This window comes from Martes martes (assembly GCF_963455335.1).
Source record: "Martes martes genome assembly, chromosome: 7".
Classification (NCBI taxonomy): domain Eukaryota; kingdom Metazoa; phylum Chordata; class Mammalia; order Carnivora; family Mustelidae; genus Martes; species Martes martes.
The window spans coordinates 100,658,990-100,680,820 of NC_137894.1; the positions used below are offsets into that span (position 1 = coordinate 100,658,990).

Here is a 21,831-nt window from a genome sequence, read left to right on the forward strand (position 1 = left end):
TTCTCATTCTCCCTCTCTTACCTCTTTCCTGGTAGCAAGAATATAGAAATGATGGCTGGAGCTACAACACGCATCTTGAACCATGAGGTGACCTTGGGAATGGAGGCTACACATGGTGGAGGAAACAGAAGCCTGGGTCCCTTGCACTGTGCACCGTATCAGTCCTGCACTGGCCCACCTCCAGACTTTCACCTGAAAGAGAAATACATCTCTATCTCAAGTGAATTACTGTTTTGTTTCAAGTTTTGTCACTTACAAATGCAATAATTTCTAACTAATAATCCACTTCACTGCAAGTCTCCGTCACTATCCTAGTTAGAGTTACTAATACTTTTGCTTGGACTTTTTATTGTATTGTATTTATTTATTTATTTATTTTAAAGATTTTATTTACTTATTTGACACAGAGAGAGATCACAAGGAGGCAGAAAGGCAGGGAGAGAGAGGGAGTGGGAGCTTCCCACTGAGCAGAGAGCCCAATGCAGAGCTTGATCCCAGGACCCTGAGATCATGACCTGAGCTGAAATTGCCTGGACTTTTTAAAGAATCTGTTAATTGATATCCCCATATTCAATTATATCCATCCCAACCTCCTTCCAATAAGTTTTTTACACAAGAGCCAAAGTGACTGAAAATGCAAACAGAATGTCACTCCCTGTATTATGCCTGGCTACCATAATTGAACACCACAGACTGAGTGGCTAAAACAAAAGAATTTCATTTTCTCAGAGTCCCTGAGGTGAGAAGTCAAAGATCAAGGTGCCAGCAGGTTTTCTGGAGAGAACACTCTCCTTGGTTTGCAGACACCTGCCTTCTCACTGTGTCCCTCATGGACTTTTCTCTGTATACACTTGCACACAGAGAGCAATCTCTGGTTTCTCTCTCTCTCTCTCTCTCTCTCTTTTTTTATAAGGGTACTAGTCCTATTGAATTAGCATCCTACCCTTATGACCCCACTTAACTTTAATTACTTCCTTAAAGGCTCCATCTACAAATAAGTTATACTGGGGTCTAGAACTTCAGCATATGAATTTTAGGGGGACATAATTCAGTCCATAACATGCCCCTTCTTCAATCATATCAGTGGCTTTTCATTGCTCTAAGGGTACAGTTGAGTAGTTAAAATAGGAAGACTCACATATGGTCTGGGCCCTACTTATCTCTCCTTTTCATAACCCACATGCTCCTCTTCACTCTCCATGCTTTAGTCACATTGGCTTTTCATTTTCTCAGGTGTGCTATGATATCTCCCACCTTAGGGCCTTTGCACATGCTAGAGCTTTGTCCTAAATTCTTTCTCCCCTCCTGTTCCTTTCCTCCCCTCTTGTTCCTCTCTCCATCAGCTCTCAGCTCAATCACCTGTTTTTCAGGGAAGGTTTTCCAGATTTTCCTTATGTTTCACCATTCTCCTATTATATGCCTTCATAGCTCATGTATCTCTTTTTAATAGCACTTATTATAATTTTGCCTTTATATTTTGTTCAAGGTTCTTTGATTTTTTAAAAATTATTATTTATTTATTTGATAGACAGAGATCACAAGTAGGCAGAGAGGCAGACAGAGAGAGAGAAAGGAGGAGGAAGCAGGCTCCCCGCTGAGCAGAGAGCCCGATGCGGGGCTCGATCCCAGGACCCCGGGGATCACGACCTGAGCCGAAGGCAGAGGCTTTAACCCACTGAGCCACCCAGGCACCCCCAAGGTTCTATGATTAACGTTTGTCTTTTCCATTAGATGATAAACTCCATTAGAATAGAGATCTGTCATTTTGTCTTATTATTATACCCTAATGCCTTCTACAGTGTCTGGCACATACCTGACAATAAACATTTTGTGAATGAGTAAGAGGTAAGTGGGTGGGTATGTCAAACAAGGAACTTAATACTTCATCTTCAAGGATATATAGCATGGCAATCAAGGATTTGAGATGGTGGAATAAAATAATGTTTAAAAATGAAGATACATGTTAAAAATTTTTTTTTGCCAGCACTGTGTATTGTGTATTATATGTTAGAAAGAATCAATGTTGGAAGTAAAGTGACAAGTTTGAATAGTTGTAGCAGATATCCAAATGGATATCCAAATAGATATCCAGATATCCAAATGGATATCCAGATATCCAAAGCAGATATCCAAATTTGTGTTAGTTCCTGTTCCTTTTGAGAATTCTTCAGTGTAAATCAAGTTGAGTCGGTTTTGAGTCTGGTTAGTGAATAATCCTTGTTCAGCTGTTTTCCACCTTCCAATATGTGCTGCTGTTATTTTATTTCCTGTTCTTGTTTTTGTTGATTTATTTTTTACATCCCTTTACTGTAGTTTTAGTAGAGTTTGGGGAGAGAGCAAAATTATAGGCATATGTTTAATATGCCACTTTAACTTGGAATTCCCTGTTTTCATTATGAAAACTCTTTATCGTTTATTGCAATAAAATTGTCTTTCCCACTGGCCAAGTTTTTTAAGTGACAATATCAAATGATCGCAAAACTGAGGATGAAAGTGTGGAAGCATAAATCAGCACAATATTTCTGGAGAGCATTGCTTCCCTAAAGGCTTAAAATGTACAAACTTTTTGAACTAAAAGTTCCACCTCTAGGAATTCACCTAAGGAAATGATTTAGCTTTAAGAATGTTCATTGCAGGGGCACCTGGGTGGCTCAGTGGGTTGGGCATCTTCCTTCCACTCAGGTCATGATCTCTGGGTCCTGAGATCAGCCCCCTGTCCGGCTCCCTGCTCAGTGGGGAGCCTGCTTCTCCCTCTCCCTTTGCCTCTTCCCCTGCTTGTGCTCTCTCTCTCTCTAATAAATAAGTAAAATCTTTTTAAAAAAATGTTCATTGCAGTGTTGTTTATAATAAAAAAAATTGTCCAGTGATAAACTATATACTATCATATATGTAGTTGTTAAAAATTATGTTGTTGAACCAAATTGCTTACACAGCATCACTCCATACATATACTACTACTACATACATATACAACAACATATACACTACTCCATACAATACAGGATCTTTTGCCAAAAGACGTGTGAAGCCATACAACAAATTTATCTCATCTTTCTCCAGCATTGATTTTACTAGTGATTTGGGAGTGTGGAGGGGGTACTACTTATCTACTCCATGGTCCTCTGTCCCTTTCTTGATAACAAAACCCTAATTTGTAGCAGGGGGTGTTGCTGCTCAGAATAAAAGACTACGTTCCCCGGTCTCTGTGGTAACTGGGTGTGGCCAAGAGCTAAACGCAAACCGCGGAGCTCTCAGGGGAGGTGTGAGAGACTTCCCGGGAGGCTACCTTGATGGAGCTGGCTGAACGGGGAGGAGGAGAAGGAATAAGCATTTCGCTCCTTTCTTTACTTAAAGGCTTCTTCTAGGTAAAAAAATACAGACATACATACATATTTTAAATTATTGTTAAAGTAAAAATGAATAGAAAATATTCAAATATCTAATTCTGATTTGAGGGCGGTGGGGGGAGGAGAAAAGGAAGGGGAGTGGGCGGACAGTTGATGTACTTCTATGAGAATCTCGATACGCAACGCTAATTTTCCTCTATCACTAAATCCAACTTGAGAAGGCCGACAAGGCTCGTATAAACTGCTTGTGAGAGTCCTTTTGGTCTTTCCTAGTTTCTAATAGTAACTTTTCTAGATCAAACAAGAGCAGGTGCGGGACTACTTCGCTTTGTAGAACCCAAGATGCCGGCTCTTGTCCTCCTCTCAAATTTGCCGCGGATCCAATATACGGGATTTAGACTCTGTGACGTGGATTTCGGACCGTGCCTCCTCTCTGTGTCATCAGAAAAACCTTACCCGAGCCTTGGACAGCTTTGGCCGCGATGCGTGTTTAGAATTTGCCGCAGAAAAGCCTTCACCGCTAGGACAGACGGACGCTCTCCAGGTACCAATCCCGTGAGTCAGTCCGGGCACCGCCCCTCTGCGAAGCCAGTAGCTCGGGACGGGAGCAGGAGGGGCGGGGCGAGACCTGCAGGCGGCGTCGTGATTGGCACTCCGGCTCCCGCAGCCGGCGAGGTTGCCCCAACGTCTAGCCCTAGAACCCTGGGCGAGTGCGTATCCGCAAAGTTTGTCAGCTCCGAGGCGCCGTAGTGGCTTTTACCCCGGCCGGGTGGGCCGGGCTGGGCGGCTGAAGCTTGGCTCAGTTTAGGACATCCTGATGGCTGCGGTGTTTCTGGTAACGCTGTATGAGTATTCGCCGCTTTTCTACATCGCAGTGGTCTTTACCTGCTTCATCGTGACCACCGGCCTGGTATTGGGATGGTAAGTGCCCCATGGTTAGAAACAAGGGACGTAGGGGCGGACAGCTGGGGCAGTGGGGTCGCGGAGGGCAGCGGAGGAGGGGTGCATCGGCGCCGGGGGATCCTGCGGGGCTGGGGTGCCTGGCGCCTAGGGAGCTGGTGTCGCGAACTCCGACTGGCTCCGGGAGCAAAACAAGGTGCGGTGTGCACCTGCATCACTGCTCTGCATCGCTGTGTCGTCCCCGTCGCTGCGGGTATCTGGGGGTGGTGCCGGGTCGAGGTATTTTACCCAGCTTTGTTTCTAAGAGATAAAGCGGTCTGTCAGGGCCTGGTCTCGGTGTTAGGATAGAGTGCTTGACCAGCAGGCTTCTGTCCCGGATTGGGGCCTACGGTGTGCCCGGAGTGAATCGGTCACCTGCGGTACAGTGCACAGACGTGGACAGTAAGCACAGCTGATTGTTGTTCTCACCAGAATTGAAGACTTGGCCTCAGATCTTTGAGAGTAACTTATAACTGAACTCCGTTACCGTTTGAGAATTTAATGGTTTCTAGATACATTCCACGCCTTTTGAAGTAATATTTAGTCGGTGGAACTGTGAAGTCGTAATTTTAGAGCTGGAAAAGACCTTTGAGATAAGTTACATTAACGGGTAGGGGCAGTTTACGCGTTGGAGACAGGGAGAATAGACTGTTAGATAATCCCTGAGCAATTCTTCTAGCTCAGAGTTCTAAAATTTCTCTTTTGAGGAGATGCCATTGTATCATGTTTAGAGAAGCCTTATAAATACAGCTAGTTGAAACCATCTTACTAATTCATCCATTGCGGAGGGAGACATGAGTTGGATTTCGAGGAATCAGTATTTTGAGAAATAAATGAAGTTAAGTGTGTATGGTAGAGAATAGAAGGCATTTCAGGGGTACAGCATGAACAGAGAGACAGAGGAAGCGTGTTAGTGAATAGATCTGCCTGTGTAAAACGAATCTTAAAATACCCTTTGAACACATATATAGTATTACTTTACAGAAAGGAAACAAGCCCTTGTTAATTTCTGAAACTATATGCCTTCTTGAGAAACTAAGCCCAGTCTTAATATTTCCATACTGCCCCTCACCCTGCCAGCTGTTGAGCACAAAATTCCTTGTTTGTGGGTGGGAGAAGACTAAGACCAGTCTTACACAATTTGTTATTCTTGACTAGTCAAATTTCACTGCTATTTAGTGTTCATTTCAAGAAAGTTTGGAATTTGCAACTTGGTTGCTTGAGTGAGTAAAGCAGTCTTAACACAGGATTTCTTAATGACTAGAATGTCAGTGTTATTCTCTCAAAGAAATGTGATTTTCCTCCATTAAGAAAAATAGGTAACTAGTTGATCATTGCATTATATCCTTAAATTTTAATTTTCTTGGGGATACAAAGAAATTTTCTTGGGTGGCTCAGTCAGTTAAGCAGCTGCCTTCAGCTCAGGTCATGATCCCAGGGTCCTGGGATTGAGCCCCGCATCAGGCTCCTTGCTTGGCAGGGAACCTACTTCTCTCTCTTCCTCTGCCTGCCCCTCTGCCCGCTTGTGCTGTCAAATAAATAAATAAAATCTTTAAAAAAATTAATTTTCTGTAGGCCAGATAATTAGATATCTTAGGTATAGTATTGGGAAGAGGAAAATGAGTGAGGGCCAGATGGCTAATGATGGCATTATCTGTGGGTAAGGGTAGTCAGGAACCTCATGTTTGTACTGGTTAAGAGACAGACTTTGGAGTCAGACAGACCTAGATGCAAATTCTGGCTCTGCCAAGTTTAAGACTTGTTTTGAAAACATAATGACTGCCTAACCACTCCATTTGGTTATGACTTTGAAGGGTGGAAGGCCAGATAACTAGAGTTTTTGGAAGTCTGGGCTAAGTATTGCTGAAACCATGTAAGTCCCAATCACTTTCTATCTAGTTATCTTGAACCTAACTCAACCAATCCCTTTAGCTGGGTTACCTTTGTCTATATAGATAAACTTTTTACTAGTGTTTATTTGCTAACATGAGCCAAGGCAACGGATACATTGAATAGAAACAAAGAAAACCATCTAGATCTCATAAAAGCAACTTTCTAATAGTACCCCAGACAGAAGGTAAACCCCTGAATCCACTATGCTTTTCACCTGTGTCATGTTTTTTTAACCTCCCAAAATATAATCCCTATTGGTTTTGTGTCTTCGCCATTATCTCAGTACTGCTCTGATTTTCTTTTCCACTGCTTCTTTCTCCTGTTCTCCTTGTCTGCTTGCACTGTGTGGGAGTGGAGAAAGAACAGAACATCCGAATCCCAATAGCAAATAGCAAAGAATCGTGCCACTGAAGTATGGTATTTCTCTTTAACTCTTGGTGGTTTTGTGAGCTCTAATAGCTCACATTTATTAAGCTCTTGCTATTTGCCAGGTGCTATGCAGAAAGGAAATGCCATACATCCTTTAACAGTTTCATATAATCGGGGACCCTGACTCTGCAGCTGCCCCCTGCTTCCTCTTGACTACAGGTTATTAAGCCATTGTCCCTCAGCTTCGTAGCACCCCTTTAGATTCTGTTTTGTGAATCTGGGGCAGCACCTCTAAACCACATTTCTTCTTTGCTAGCTGGCTGCCTAGCAGACTTTGCCAGCAGGGGAGGGTGAGTGGAAGGGTAGAGAACAAAAGGGCTTGCTGCTTCCTGTGTGATTCTTCTCTTGTCTGTCTCACCACAGTGTTAGTGCCTCACTCTGGCATTAACAGTTGGCCCCAGTTTTTCCAGTTTGTAGTTTTCCACTCTCTTAGAACCAGCCCATCACACCTTTTCAAAGATAGCAATACCCTTTCCTCAGATCTGAGTCCCAGCTCCATGGCAGTCCTTGCTCCAAATTTCTCAGCTGTAGTAATTCTCTTTATTCCTGTTTTGGAGTGATAGCTGCTTCCTACTGGTTCTATTTCTATGATGCTCACTGTCCCCTTTTAGCATTTTCAGTTCTTCAGCATATGGTTAACAATTAACCATATTAAATTCCCTCTGTTAAAATAGCTTTTGTGGTTTTGGTCTCCTGGTTGGACTTACAAAAGGTATTAATAAAGAAATTGTTACTACAATTGGAATCCAGGGGGAGAAGCTTTCAAAGATGGGCTTCAGTGATTGCTTTGGTCACATCTTCAGCTCCTTGCCAACATGATGTAAGGTCCTAGTAATCCATGGCAATTATTGGCATAGTGATTCATCAGATTACTACCTTTGATTGATTGTGATAAAATGATTTCTGAAGTGTTTGAAGTGGCTTAAGCACTTTTTGACTATAAGGACTGAGGGAGGGGTGGGATGGTTGCTTCTCAGATCACTGGAGCCCTTAAAGAAAGAAAATGACAAGCTAATATCTTAAAACACTCAGGGCAACCCTTAGAGAATCAGAGAGGTTCTGGGTTCTAAAGCACTTTATTTCATGTAGCCACAGAACTAAACATTGAACACAGTTTTAATTGTGCTGCTAATAGAATTATACAGCCTTATCGATGTCTCATTTAGGACACTGAGTGGAAAGACCAGACCCCTGAGACTTGGAATGGGAACATCTGAATTGGCTGGGGTAAAACTGAGAGTCTTGAAACCCCGGTCATTCTGACTCTCCTTTATAACCTTTCCTAGAGTAATTGCTTTGCAAAGGATGTCTATACTCAAGACCTGTCTTTATAACCTTTTGCTGTGAGGCCCAGATCTCTTCATGCTCCAAAGGACAGGAACAAAATCCTACTTGGTTGGAAAGAACTTAGCCTCTAAAAGATGTGCAAAATTTTGCTAATTTGTGTCATTGCGAACAATTGATTGTAAATAGATTAGGCCAGGAAGGATAGTATGTAACAGTAAATCAGATAAAATGAATTTATTTCTTTTCTTTTCTTTCTTTATTTTTCACTAGGCTCTACTTCAGTGGAGCCCAAGGCAGGGCTTGAACTCAGGACCCTGAGATCAAGACCTGAGCTGAGACCAAGAGTTACATGCTTAACCAACTGAGCAATCTAGGTGCTGGAGATAAAATTTATTGATCTGGGTGTGTTCTCAAGAAATTCTGAATCTAAGGTATTAACTCAGATGTGGTTGACTGAAACTTGGACTCAGTGGTGGCCTATATGTAATAAGGTTAAGGTGCTAGAACTTTCGTGGCATAACGATGGAAGAATCTAACGATTTAGAAAGATAAGAATATTGGACTGGATTTATTATGTGCAACCTGCACACCCATTCCCCTACTGCATCCTTTAAGACTTCACAGAAGACACATTTTTTCATGAGGGCACTGAGAAATAAATTGCCAAGAGGAGACTTGTATCCTTGAAAATCTCTGTTCTCTCTAGGCTTTTTATGATGGTGGGAGCTCCTGACCTGAGGTCCAGTGGCACCTCACCAGAGTCGAGGTGGACATATGTTCCATAATGGGCAGTGGAGGACAAAGCAGAAAATGTTTTGGCTCACAAGGATTTTTGGTGGTGGCTAATGGATTAGAGTGTCTCTAGGAATAAAACAGATGGGCAGCCTACTAAATGTTACATGAAGTACGTAGAAGGAGAAACTCCATGTCTGGAGCCAGAAACCTGACTTGAGTGGTCACAACGGCGAATTACCTTTCATCCAGTTTATAGATATAAGCCAGTCCATAGACCTGGAACGTCTGATTAAGGGGAGGTCAGGTCCCCTAGAGGAAGGACCCTGTGCCCTTCTGTGCTGTCACAGGACATACTCTAAATCATCCTCCAGATCTTTCTCAAAAGCTGTTGTCTCTCAGAAGCAAACATGCTCTTCTGTACTCTGCTTGGTAATACTGGCACGGGGACTTTGCATGTTCCTCTTGTCATTTGCTCCCTATTAGAATCTGCCAGTAGAGGATGCTAGAAAGAAACAGGAAGGCTGGAGGAGGAAGAAGGGACTTCCTCTTAACAGTTTGCTTCCTTTTCCTGGTCTGCATTCCTGTGGCACTGACCTTTGCCCTGGCACTGGCAGTTGACCTGAGTAGCAGCAATTTATTTTAGTTGACAGTTTTTCCTAGAACTAGCCTCATCACACTCCTTCAGCGCGGTATCCGCGCCAGCTGGCAGCGCTCCTACCACAAAAGTCTGCATGCCAGCTCAGGGGATCCCTTATCTAAGCTTCTAAATTGTAATAATCCCCACTCTATGGGGTACCTGGGTGGCTCAGATGTTAAGCGTCTGCCTCCGGCTCTGGTCATGATCCCAGGGTCCCGGGATCGAGCCCCACAGCGGGCTCCCTGCTTGGCAGGGAGCCTTCTTCTCCCTCTTCCACTCCCCCTGTTTGTGTTCTCTCTCTCACTGTGTCTCCCTCTGTCAAATAAAGAAATAAAATCTTAAATCGTCATCATCATCATCATCATCATCCCCACTCTTCGCTTTGTTTTTCCCCGCCCTAGGAGTGATAACTGCTTTGTGCTAGGATACCTCAGTGTCTCCTTCTTGCATTTTCAGTCTTTAGTACTTGATTAACAATTCTTTGTATATTGGATTCTTTATATTTAAATAATAGATGTGGCTTCTGTCTCCTGCCAACCCTACCTGATACACTGACCTTGACTATTTCTCATCTCACTTGTTGAATGCAGTAGGATGTCTATGTGTGATGAGGTTGGTGATGAGGTATAGATTCTTCCTTAGGAAAAGAACATGACTAGTTTGTATTTGTTTAGAGTGCACAATACTCCACCCTTGCATTAGCAAGATTTTTTTTAGAGGAATCTAGAAGAAAACACAAAACTGTTAGAAACGACATTTCAAGCCTTCGGAGGGCCTTAAGGTCACTTATTTTAAACGCTCATTTTACAAATAAAGGCACGGAGTTTTCGAGACTGGGTCATTTTCCCAGAGTCCTATCATCAGCACAGCAGTTCCCTCAGAGACAATCCTCTGGGTTTCCCCACGAATGGCTTTTATATCCTGATCCAGTGTCAGTATCCAGCTACTGCATGAGACCATCTTTGGGAGATCACTGTGGAGAGAAGGCCCCCAAAGTAACAATTGCATGTCTGTTTTCTGATTGGCTTGAGAACTCAGAGCTGAAGGGGTAATAAAAATTGTTTACTGCTGAGCCTAAAATTTTATCTTCAAAGTAACCTTTATTCATGAGGAGCTCTGTGAGACTCCAGACACAAGGAAAGGAGGTCTGGTCTACCAATTCAGCCTCTGATTAAAAGCTTTGGAAGTATGTGCCACATAAGACGTTATACAAGCAATAAGGAAAAATGTGGTCAGAATTGGAGGTCCAGGGGCACCTGGGTGGCTCAATGGGTTAAAGCCTTTGCCTTCGGCTCGCTCGGGTCATGATCCCAAGGTCCTGGGATCGAGCCCCACATCAGGCTCTCTGCTCAGCGGGGAGCCTTCATCCTCCTGTCTTTCTCTCTCTGCCTGATTCTCGCCTACTTGTGATCTCTATCTGTCAAATAAATAAATAAAAATCTTTAAAAAAAAAAAAGAATTGGAGGTCCACAGATTATTGCTGTGTTAAAAGTTTAAACATTATGAACAAGTATAATAAACAATTTAGAAATGGGAAAAAGCAGGGGTGCCTGGGTGGCTCAGTTAGTTCGGTGTCCGCCTTCTGCTCAGGTCATGATCCTGGGACCCTGGGATGGAGCCCTGCATCCGGCTCCCTGCTTGGTGGGGAGTCTGCTCCTTGCTCTCCCTCTGCCACTCCCCCCTGCTTGTGCATGCACGCTTACTCTCTCTCTGTCAGATAAATAAACAGAAATCTTTTTTAAAAATGGGGAAAAACAGAATTACAGATAAATCCAGGAGGAATAAGTATAAAATTGTAACAGTAAAGGAAAGAATAGAAAATCCTCTTTATGGTAAAAAGGGGAACAAAGTTTAGGTAAAAGAAAATAATGAATGTTTAGAAGCATTTGTTTAGTTGGTATGTCATTACTAACAGTTACCAACTTGACTTCAAGTGGAAAAAGATAAAGGTGAATTTTGATTGAAAAGAAAACTTGTCAGTTTTCTCTTTTACTATTTTATTTTATTATTCCTTGTAATGTCTTATTAGCTGTGATCTGATACACAGGGCATCAACGTCTTTATTCTAGTTTTTGATTAAAAATGTGGAAAAAGGAGCACCTGGATGACTGAGTGGGTTAAGCCTCTGCCTTTGGCTCAGGTCATGATCCCAGGGTCCTGGGATCGAGCCCTGCATCGGGCTCTCTGCTCAGCGGGGAGCCTGCTCCCCCCACCCCCGCCTGCCTACTTGTGATCTCTCTCTCTCTGTCAAATAAATAAATAAAATCTGTTTTTAAAAATGTGGAAAAGACCAGATGTTGGGATGGTGGCCAGAGAAACATCATTGGGTCTGTTTACCAGTATTTCACAGAACTATTTTTCAGCACCAATCATGGATTACTATTTGACCAGTCTCCAATTTTTAACCTTATTTCAGGTCATCTCTGCATATAGGCTTTTGAGTAATATGTTAAGGATAGAAACGTTGATCCACATCAAGCAGGTTAAAACTGTGGAAGTTGTGAATTTTTGTGCAAAAATGAGGAGGTTCGTGCTGGGTCAGGCATGTGAAAAAGTTTAGGATTATAGTAGGCTGAAAGTTCACCATGAGTCATCTGTGTGTCAGCTGCCCCCAAACCAGCTTACATGATCTCAGACTACATTAAACATAATGCTTTGGAGAGGTGTGGTCAGACTGTGTGCAACGTCACTCTAGTGTATAGTGAATTTTATCCTCCCTCACTCCCCAACACTTGTTTCCCTCAAAGCATAAGGATATTGAGGTAACAGGGCTGGTGAAATCAGATATGGACCCAGAGCCTTGATTCAGCATTGGCCATTCTAGTCATGCTTGACTAAGTCCTTCAAGAGGACAGGAGTGCAAAAATGTCCGAGATCTTAATTCAGAAATGTGGCAGTGTCAGGACATAATTCAGATAAGCCAGTAATGGAAAGCCAAAGAGCAAGAGCATTAACCTTAAAGGAAAAAGTTAATAACTGTGTGAAAACTAAGAGCTCTGTTCATCAAAAGATGCCATTATGAACGTGAAAGGCAAGGTGCAGGAGGAGTGAAGCTATATCCAACAAAGGGCTCACATTCAGAACATATAAAGAATTTCTATAAATAAAAATAATCAGTCATCTGAGAAATAGAAATTAAAACTATAGTGCACTGCCACCACATACCTACCAGGTGGCTAACAAGGTTTTGGCAAGGATTTGGCACAAGGGGAGCGTAGGAGGGTAAATTGATGCTACCCCGTAGAACAATCTTTAGCCTTCTCCACGGAAGTTGAAGAAACACAGACCTTCTGGCCAAGAAATACCATTCTCAGTGTATGTGGACCTAAGAAGAAATGGGGGTACACGCATGTGCACCAAGTGCCTTGTATGACAATGTTGATATAGGCATTATTTGTGATGGCCAGAGTGAGGACAACTTAAATGTCCGTTAAGAGTAGAACGAGGAGGCAAGTTATAGCATATTGATTGTACAGTAGAATATTACATAGCCACAAAGATGTGTTGGGTATAGCTGCATGGATAAATCTGCAAGCATAATGTTGTAAAATAGGAAGTAGAAGTGTACACAGCATCCTTCCACTTACATAACAATTCAGAAACAGATACACTAAATTACAGCAATTGAAGTCAAGATAGTGGAGAGGGAAGGGATAGTGCCTGGGAGGGGACACCAGAGACTTTCTGAGAATATTGTTCAGGTTCTTCACCCGAATACCAATTACTTTCTAATTCATTGAACTATGTTTTGTGTACTTTTCTGTATGTTATCCTTCACGGTAAAAAGGTTATGTATGATACAAAGGCCAAGGGTTTAGCATGATCCATAATACCAATTTTAAAAGATGTATTCAACTCAAATCGAGGACCTTAGGCCATTAGAAAATGCAGACCCAAGACAAAGCATGAGACGGAGAAATAAAAAATCTAGGGAGATGAATTTCCTCTAATAATAGGTGTGGTTTGGCAGCTCTTGATATGATGCTGGGTGAAGCAGCCTTGGATAAGCATTTTTAAAAAGAAGCACACTTTACATCTCAAATTATTTCTTCCATTCCGAAGTGTATTCAAAGCCACAGAACAGATACGGTATATCTTCCTACAACACTGATGTTTTATAAAGATTTGGAGAAATAATACTTTTTATATTAAAACCAGATAAATCATAGAATAAATAAAGCATATTTTTTCTTGAAAATTTATTTATTGATGTGTCGTTGACACATCAATAAATAAAGCAATTGCAAAGGAATTCTGTGCTCACAAAAGGCTGCTTCCAGATACTTCTCCAAAGCCCTGCTTTTTGGGTTTCTGACTCCTATACCTTTAAAGATTCTTTAATTGAAAATGTAAGGGGCGCCTGGGTGGCTCAGTGGGGTAAGCCTCTGCCTTCAGCTCAGGTCATGATCCCAGGGTCCTGGGATGGAGCCCACATCAAGCTCCCTGCTCAGCGGGGAGACTGCTTCCCTCTCCCCCTCTGCCTTCCTCTCTGTCTATTTGTGATCTCTCTCTCTCTGTCAAATAATAAAATCTTAAAAAAAAAAAAAAGGAAAAGAAAATGTTAGGTACAATATGATAAAATATCTGAAATATAATGGTTGAACCTGTAGTAGAACTGAACAAAATGAGCTCTGAATTCCAGTATTTAGGGCTGGTAATGTGGGTGTAAGAAGCCAGGCAGTGGAGGTAAAGGAAAAAAAGGAGGGGGTAGGTGGATGGTAGGGAAAATTAAAACGATGAAGGGGCCAGGAAATAGAATGAGTATATATAGCATAGAATGGTGTTTTCTCCCCTTGTTTTCTTCACTCCAAGGGATGAAGGAAAGAAGAGGGAGGTGTTATCTTATGGCTCTCATGGGAAGATTGTATCTTGTGTCCTACCATTTCACATTCCTGACTTAACCGCTAAAAGGCACTGGGGCAGTGTTGGGCAGTAGACACAGTGACTGCGGGGTAACTGATTCTGAGGTTCAAAAAGAAGAAATTACTGGATTTGTTCTTTCCCTCTAGCTCTTCTGCCAACCCCTGTGTCTACTCCATCATCGGCATTATCATCGCTAGCACTTAGTGCCACACTCTGTTACAAAGGTTTCCAGACGGGAAACCAATTACAGAAAGGTTGAGCGATTGCCTAAGGACACATAGCTATTAAGTGTCTTGTTCCTGATTTTAGGAGGAAAGCAGTTTTTCATTAAGTACGATGTTAGCTCTACATATTTATTGCTGCCCTTTACCAGGTTAAGTTCCTTTACATTCCTGCTTTGCTGACAGTTTTTATCGGGATGAGGCATTGGATTTGAGCAAGTTCTTTTTCTGCATGTATTGAGATGATCATATGGTTTTTCTTTTTCAGTCTGTTAATATGGTGAATTATGTTAAAGTTTTAATGTTATGTTAAGCCATCATTAGGTCATGATATATTAGCCTTTTAGTGTAGTGTTGGATTCCATTTGTTAACATTTTGTTGAGAAGTTTTGCATCGGGGCGCCTGGGTGGCTCAGTGGGTTAAAGCCTCTGCTTTCAGCTCAGGTATGATCCCGGAGTCCTGGGATCCAGCCCCACATGGGCTCTCTGCTCGGCAGGGAGCCTGCTTCCTTCTCTCTCTGCCTACTTGTGATCTGTCTGTCAAACAAATTAAAAAAAAAAAATCTTAAAAAAAAAACTTTTGCATCTATTTTCCCGATGATACATGTCTGTAGTTTTCTTGTGCATCTCTGCCCTTTCTCTGCAAACTGCATGAAGTTGTCCTTCAGCTCAATGATGTTTTGAGTGATTTGGTTTTTTTTTTTTTTTTTTTTTTTGTCTAGCCTTTCTTTTCCTCTCTCTGTTTCATATTGGATCCTTTCTGTTGATAAGTCTTCAAATATACTAATCTTTTGTCCTATAATGTTAAGTCAGCTATTAATTTCATCCAGTGTATTTTTCATCTCAAATATTGTATTTTTTTATCTTCAGAATGGATTTGGGTCTTTTTAAAAATTTTTCACATCTCCATGTAATATGCTCAATCTTTACTTACTTTTTTGAAAATATGGAGTATAGTTATAACAATTATTTCAATGTTCTTGTCTACTAGTTCTAGTATACATGTCATTTATAGGGTCTATTTCTTTTGATTATTTTCTCTCCTCATTATGAGTCATACTTTCTCTTTGCATGGCTGTTAATTTTTTTTTTAAGATTTTATTTATTTATTTGACAGACAGAGATTACAAGTAGGTAGAGAGGCAGGCAGAGAGAGAGGGGGAAGCAGGCTCCCTGCTGAGCAGAGAGCCCAGATGCGGGGCTCGATCCCAGGCTGCTGGGATCATGACCTGAGCCAAAGGCAGAGGCTTTAACCCACTGAGCCACCCAGCCGCCCCGGCTGTTAATTTTTTACTGGATGCTAACCACTGTGAATTTTACTTTAGGGTGCTGGATATTTTTGTATTCATATATATACTCTTGATCTTTGTTTTGGGATACAGTTAACTTACTTGGAAACAGTTCGATCTGTGAGAGGCTTGTTTTTTGACTTTCTTAAGCAGGACCAGAAGAGCCTTATCTAACGTTCCATAAGATTAAATTCATCTTGAGTGTAACTTTCTTTTTTTTAAGATTATTTATTTATTTATTTATTTGACATAGAGATCACAAATAGGCAGAGAGGCAGGCAGAGGCGGAGGGGGAAAGCAGGCCCTGCTGAGCAGAGAGCCTGATGCAGGGCTTGATCCCAGGATCTTGAGATCATGACCCGAGCTGAAGGCAGAGGCTTAACCCGCTGAGCCACCCAGACGCCCCTTATAATGACATCCATATTGATATTGTCCTAACCCAGTGCCTGGATTCAAATTATGAACCTCAGTCTGGCTCTTGTTTTGAATGGACAACCTATAAAGTCCTCTTACTATGGGAAGGCTTACTTGCCACTGCCTGCTACCAGACTTGGGACCTATCAAACTCTGGCATCAGCCTTACTCATTACTTTATGTTTATTTCCCTTTTTAGAACCATAAAGATTGTCTTTGAACCCACTATATCTCTTTTTCTCCTACCATTTTATTATTAAAATTTTCAAACATACAGAAAACTTGAAAAATTATACCATGAATATATATATGCCCATCACTTAGGTTCTACAATCAATATTTTGCTATAGAGTTTTTATTTCATATTTGTCCATCATATTTCTTGATCCACTTCAAAGTAAGTTGTTATTCTTCCCATAAACACTAAAGCATTGCATATTATTAGCTAGAGCTCAACATTTGGGTGTTTTGTTTTGTTTTGTTTTGTTTGGAGGGAGGGAGTGGGAAAGGGAGAGAGGGGCAGAGGGAAAGGGAAAGAGAGCCTGATGTGGAGCTCGATATCACGACCCTGAGATCATGACCTGAGCCGAAACCAAGAGTCAGATGCTTAACTGACTGAACCACCTAGGTGTCCCTCAACATTTTTGTTTACAGTTCCTTTTTTTTCTTTCGAAGTAATTTTTATACACAATGAAATATACAAGTCTTCAGTGTTATTAAATGCATCATCTATACTCAAACCTCTTCGCAAGATATGCAACATGACCATCACCAGAGAAAGTTTCCTCATGCCATTTCCTGGTCAGTCCATACCCCTTCCCCCCGCCTCAGATGCAGCCATTGCTCTGTTTTTTATTTCTACTATGGATTAGTTTTGCCTGCTCTCAAATTCTATATTATAGAATCATAGAGCATGTACTCCTTTGTGTAAGACTTCTTTTGCTCAGCATGTTGTTTTTGAGATTTGTCCATGTGGCTCTAGCAATAATTTATTCCTTCTCATTGCTGAGTACTACTGTTCCTTTGTTTCAACACACCACGGTTTGTTTGCTCATTTCAGTGGGGTCTTTTTAATTTCTCTGTTTATTTTTTATCCACCACTGCTAAGTGTCTGGAGAGAAGAGAGTGCATCAGAGTATGAATGTCATCCTATTAATTTTAAATTACTTTTTTTAATTGAGTGAACTTAGCTGCTTTCTAACTTGATAACGAATTGAGTTGGGTCCATTTCATTTTCCTTTTAATCTGTTCAGTGTGCATTTTCACAGCTTTACCTGAAATTTAAAAGTAGAAAACATCTTATATAAATGAAGTGCTATATTTGGTGTTTAAATAAAAGTTCTCCTGGCCCATAAATGATATCAGATAGTCTGCATGTTAAATATGAATTTGCTTTTATATCATATAAAAAGTTCACTAACTCTTATCATGTTTTTGTTGTCATATTAAGTATAATTAATCTCTAATGACTGTACTACTTTGTTATCACCGACAATATTAAAATAGAACTCTTTGTTTCAGGAGTATGTCAGTTCAGCCAGCTGAACAATATATTGCATGGGGCCTCTCGTCTGTCACTTCTAGATTAATTCTGTAATATAATGTAAACTGAATAAATTAATCTCTTTTTGTGGTACTTGTGTTAAAAGGAATAACTAATGAAGCCCAGCATACTTCACATATAACAAAGTTTCAACATTTGCTAGAATTACGTATTATTTTATTTTTATTTTTCTTCAGGTTTGGTTGGGATGTTCCAGTAATTTTGAGAAATTCAGAAGAGACCCAGTTCAACACAAGAGTTTTCAAAAAGCAAATGAGACAAGTCAAGAATCCTTTTGGCTTAGAGATCACCAATCCATCTACAGCTTCAATTACAAGTTGGTGGCTATTTTCCAAAGATCTTTTTCTTTCTATGCCTCTTTCTTAGCATTTTTCTTTCTATATTGCTTTTTCTTCATTAGACTCAACAAGTATTTATTGAGCACCTATTTTATTCTGGGCGCTGTACAACATAGTACTTTGTACTATAGTTACAAAGACTAATAATTCACCAAACTTGCTCCTCAGGAACTTATCAACTAGCAAACAGAGGCATTCGCGTGAGAAGAATCAAGTTATCTTAACTGTTAATGAGAAAAGTTTGTTAGGACACTGCCATTTTCATGGGTCTTGAGTGCAGTGAAAAAGGTATGGATTGTATAGCATAAACAGTTACTGTAAGGTCGCTAACCTCAAGAACAAGTGTTTTTAATCGGAAATTGTGGTATTTTGGGTCTAAGTTATATTAGTATAAGATGTTATTCTGGGAGATGGTAATAATAGATGACAATTGTTTCTGTGCTTACTTGGAAAAATAAATTGTCTGCAAGACTATCTAGGAACCATTGGAGTGAGAGAAAGAAAGGGAAGGAAGAGGGAAGGAAGGAAAGGGAAGGGAAGGAAGAAATGATTAAGTTCGGGCATATTCAGGAAAAGCCTCATTAAAGAATGTGCTGATTCTATCTTATTTATTTATTTATTTTTGAGTAGAGTCTTAAAAGATAAGTAGGTATTTATCACATGGGGTTGGGAGATATTCTAGGTAGAGAGAGAAGCATGAACAAAGCACCAATACAGAAACAGAATAAGACAGTAGAGAAACAATAAGTAGTTTGTTGTGGATAAAACACAGGGTGGAGCAGGTAAGAGAGAGTAGTGGGGGAAGACAGGTTCTTCAAAGGGGCCCTCCATAGACAGATCCTATTACCAGGGTAAAGAATACAGGAGCAGCAGCAGGTTTTGGAAGAAAGGTAGTGACTGCAATTTTGAACTTCTGGACTTAGAAATGCTTTTGTAGCAGGTAAGTAGAGACACAGAGTAGGCAGTTCTTAGGTACAGTTCTGTGGCTCTACGAAGATTCCTGGGCTGAGACCGTATCACCCTTTATACTTGGTCAGATTTCTGGAATCTTAAAAACAACCCCAAACTTTCTCAATGTTTTATCTTATTGTAACTACTGCCTTCTTCCTCTTCCCTTCAGTCAGGCTTCTCAAAAGCAGGTTGCATTTGCCTTCTTCCCTTAGCCTGCTTTACTTTCACTCCTCGGGTCAGTGCAGTCTGGTTTATGCCTATGTCCCTCTGCTGAACTGGCTTTCCCTGAGGTCACCCATCCCCACTTCTGCCCCCCTAACCTGACCCTCAGGCTTTGTAGGCCTGAGTTAACACTATCTCTGCAGAGTTTAACAGAGTTGACCAACCCTTCCTTCTTGATAGCCTGCTCCCTTGGCTTCTGTGACGCTTCTTGTGTAGTCATCTTTCTGTCTCTAACTTCCAGAATCACGTCAAAAATCAGTGTATTGGGTGACTCAGTTGATTAAGCATCTGACTCTTGATTTTGGCTCAGGTCATGATCTCAGGGTCGTAAGATCGAGCCCTGAGTCGGACTCTGTGCTCAGCAGGGAGTCTGCTAGAAAGTCTTTCCTTCTCTCTTTCCCTCTCCCCTCCCCCGCTCACGTGCGCTCTATAAATACATACATACGCACATGCATACATAAAGTCATTAAAAACATCAGCATGCTTACTCAATAGGATTTATCAACCTTAAGTAAATACTGATTCATAATGAAGAAGTACAAAATTTCTTATTCTTCTTTAGCTATAAATACTATATTATTACCCTATGAATTGAAGAGAACTAAGGACCTCTTTTTTTTCCCCTCTAATGATAGATAAGGGGTTTGTTCTGACATTTTTCACTTGGGAAGACCAAATTTCAAGATCTGACGAGAAAATTATTCTATTTAGAAAACATGCCTAATTAAAATGTAGAGAAGAGTGGTAGTTTGGTGACCTCTGACCTCTGTGGTCAGGCACTTGCACTGGGATCTTGAGTAGGACTGCCCATACAAAAAGCTGCCAATACAAAGCTGTCCTTCCTGCTACATAGTTCCACAAGCTGGGAAATGCTGAAAAAGTAAGAACTGATCAATTATAAGCCAACAAACACAGGATACTTGTGAGGTAGAAAGTGCGAGGAAATCTGCCAATCTTCCTTTCAGGCAGAAATAGTATCAAAAAGAACCTCCCCTGCCCCTCTATAAATGGTAGAAACAAATGAAAAGATATCTAGTAAGTAGAAGACCTCTCTCAGCTGTACACAAAAATTTTTTTTAAATGTGTGGATTTATAGCATGCTTATTGAAGTATTTTAATTTTTAAAATACTGGTGCTGGGGTACCTTGGGTGGCTCAGTCGGTTAGGCATCTGCTTTCAGTTCAGGTCATGATCTCGGAGTCGTGGGATCAAGCCCCGTTTTGGGCTCCCTGCTCAGCGGGGAGTCTACTCTCCCTCTCCCACTGCCCTCCCCCCACCTCGTGTTCTCTCTCTCTCTCTCAAATAGATAGAATCTTTTAAAAAATAAAATGACCAGTGCCTATCATTCATTATATGTCTTCTTTGCATAAATAAAGAGAAGGAATTTGGTGGGAATTATGTTTTGCAGGATAAAATTCATTTGTTTAAACTGTGGAACTGAGGATATCATTAAAGATGTCTATCCAGGCCATTAAAATAATACTCTGAGCAATAGTTGTGACATTTTAAAAGGTTATTTCATTTGGTGTGCAGATAGTTTAAAAATCCAGGTCTTTTTTCACCACTGTTCCCAAGGTGCTTGGCATGTAGGGAGGGAAGGGGAATCTGGAGATCTGATTTACTTGAAAATGAACAAGAGAATCAGTTTTAACCTTAGTCCTCTGGTTCTCTTTAGCATGGGTGGCTTGTTGGGATTTCTTTTGCTGTTATGTGATGATACTGGATTTGGATTTATGGTATTTCCATGTCCCCAGTGTAAGAAGCTCTAATGAAATTGAAAGGAGGTATTTAGGGTTTGCTAGTTGAGTTTAATTCCTTTGGGTCAGAAATTCTCCTCTCCCTTTGTGACAGCTTCCTCATATTTTGGCTCATTCACCCTGGTGAGACCTAACAAAGGTGAAAGGGTTAGACAAAATGACACACACAGCATTTTCAGAGGAATTTGTGAACCTCTATTCTCTACGACGTAAAACTTTCATCTCCCAATACTCCAGATTTATTATCCTCATGCATGATCACCTGTACGCTAGTTCTTTCTCAGGAATTCTCCTCTAGAAAGTCTGTGGCTTTTCTGCCCTGTTGTTTCTTCTTTTTTTAATGCCTCAACTCATTGACTCTAGTCCTTATTTTTTGCAGTTTTTTGCAAGGTTGTCTCATATGCGGGGCTCCATTTGCCCGTTACAACTAGGCATGTAAGGGCAGATTGAGGGAAATCATCCCCGTGCTGCTTCAGTTTGCTTCGATTCTGACTTTTCTGGTTTAAGGCTGTGTTCCAAGTCTGCTGTTGTTGTCGATTTGAGAAGGCATTTTGTTTGCACTGAATCTTAGAAGACTGAGAAAATGTAGGAATGAGAACTGTCTGCAGAAGAAGTGGGAAAAACAAAAGGGAGAACAGTTTTGCCTGGGAGATTTGAACTGTCATCAGTTAGTGTTAATCAGTACATTCTCTTTTCAGTCTATGTCATGGACGAGTGTAGGAGAGATTGTGGAGAGTAGAATTTACAGATTGTATTCTCCCTTCTCATTAACTTATTAATTTCAGAGACATACCTGTTGAAGTCTGATTAGTATCCAGTTGTCAGTAGTCTCTGACACTCTCCCCACTTTAGTCACATATATGCAGTCTGTAAATAAGCCTTCTACGCAGCTTTGAATCTCTAGAACTCTGATGCTTTTTACAGAGCAAATAAACTGGGTAGTTT

The 21,831-nt window shown here is 41.0% G+C and overlaps 1 protein-coding gene across 1 annotated transcript in view; it reads left to right on the plus strand.

Moving 5' to 3' along the window:
• The first annotated feature begins 4,061 nt into the window (after positions 1-4,061).
• Positions 4,062-21,831, plus strand: part of CGRRF1 (cell growth regulator with ring finger domain 1) — a 30,985-nt gene continuing 13,215 nt past the window's right edge. The window contains exons 1-2 of the mRNA XM_080809498.1: positions 4,062-4,268; positions 17,795-17,934. Of these exons, the coding sequence (XP_080665624.1) occupies positions 4,165-4,268; positions 17,795-17,934 (244 nt within the window). The 5' untranslated portion in view covers positions 4,062-4,164. The remainder of the gene's footprint in view (positions 4,269-17,794; positions 17,935-21,831) is intronic.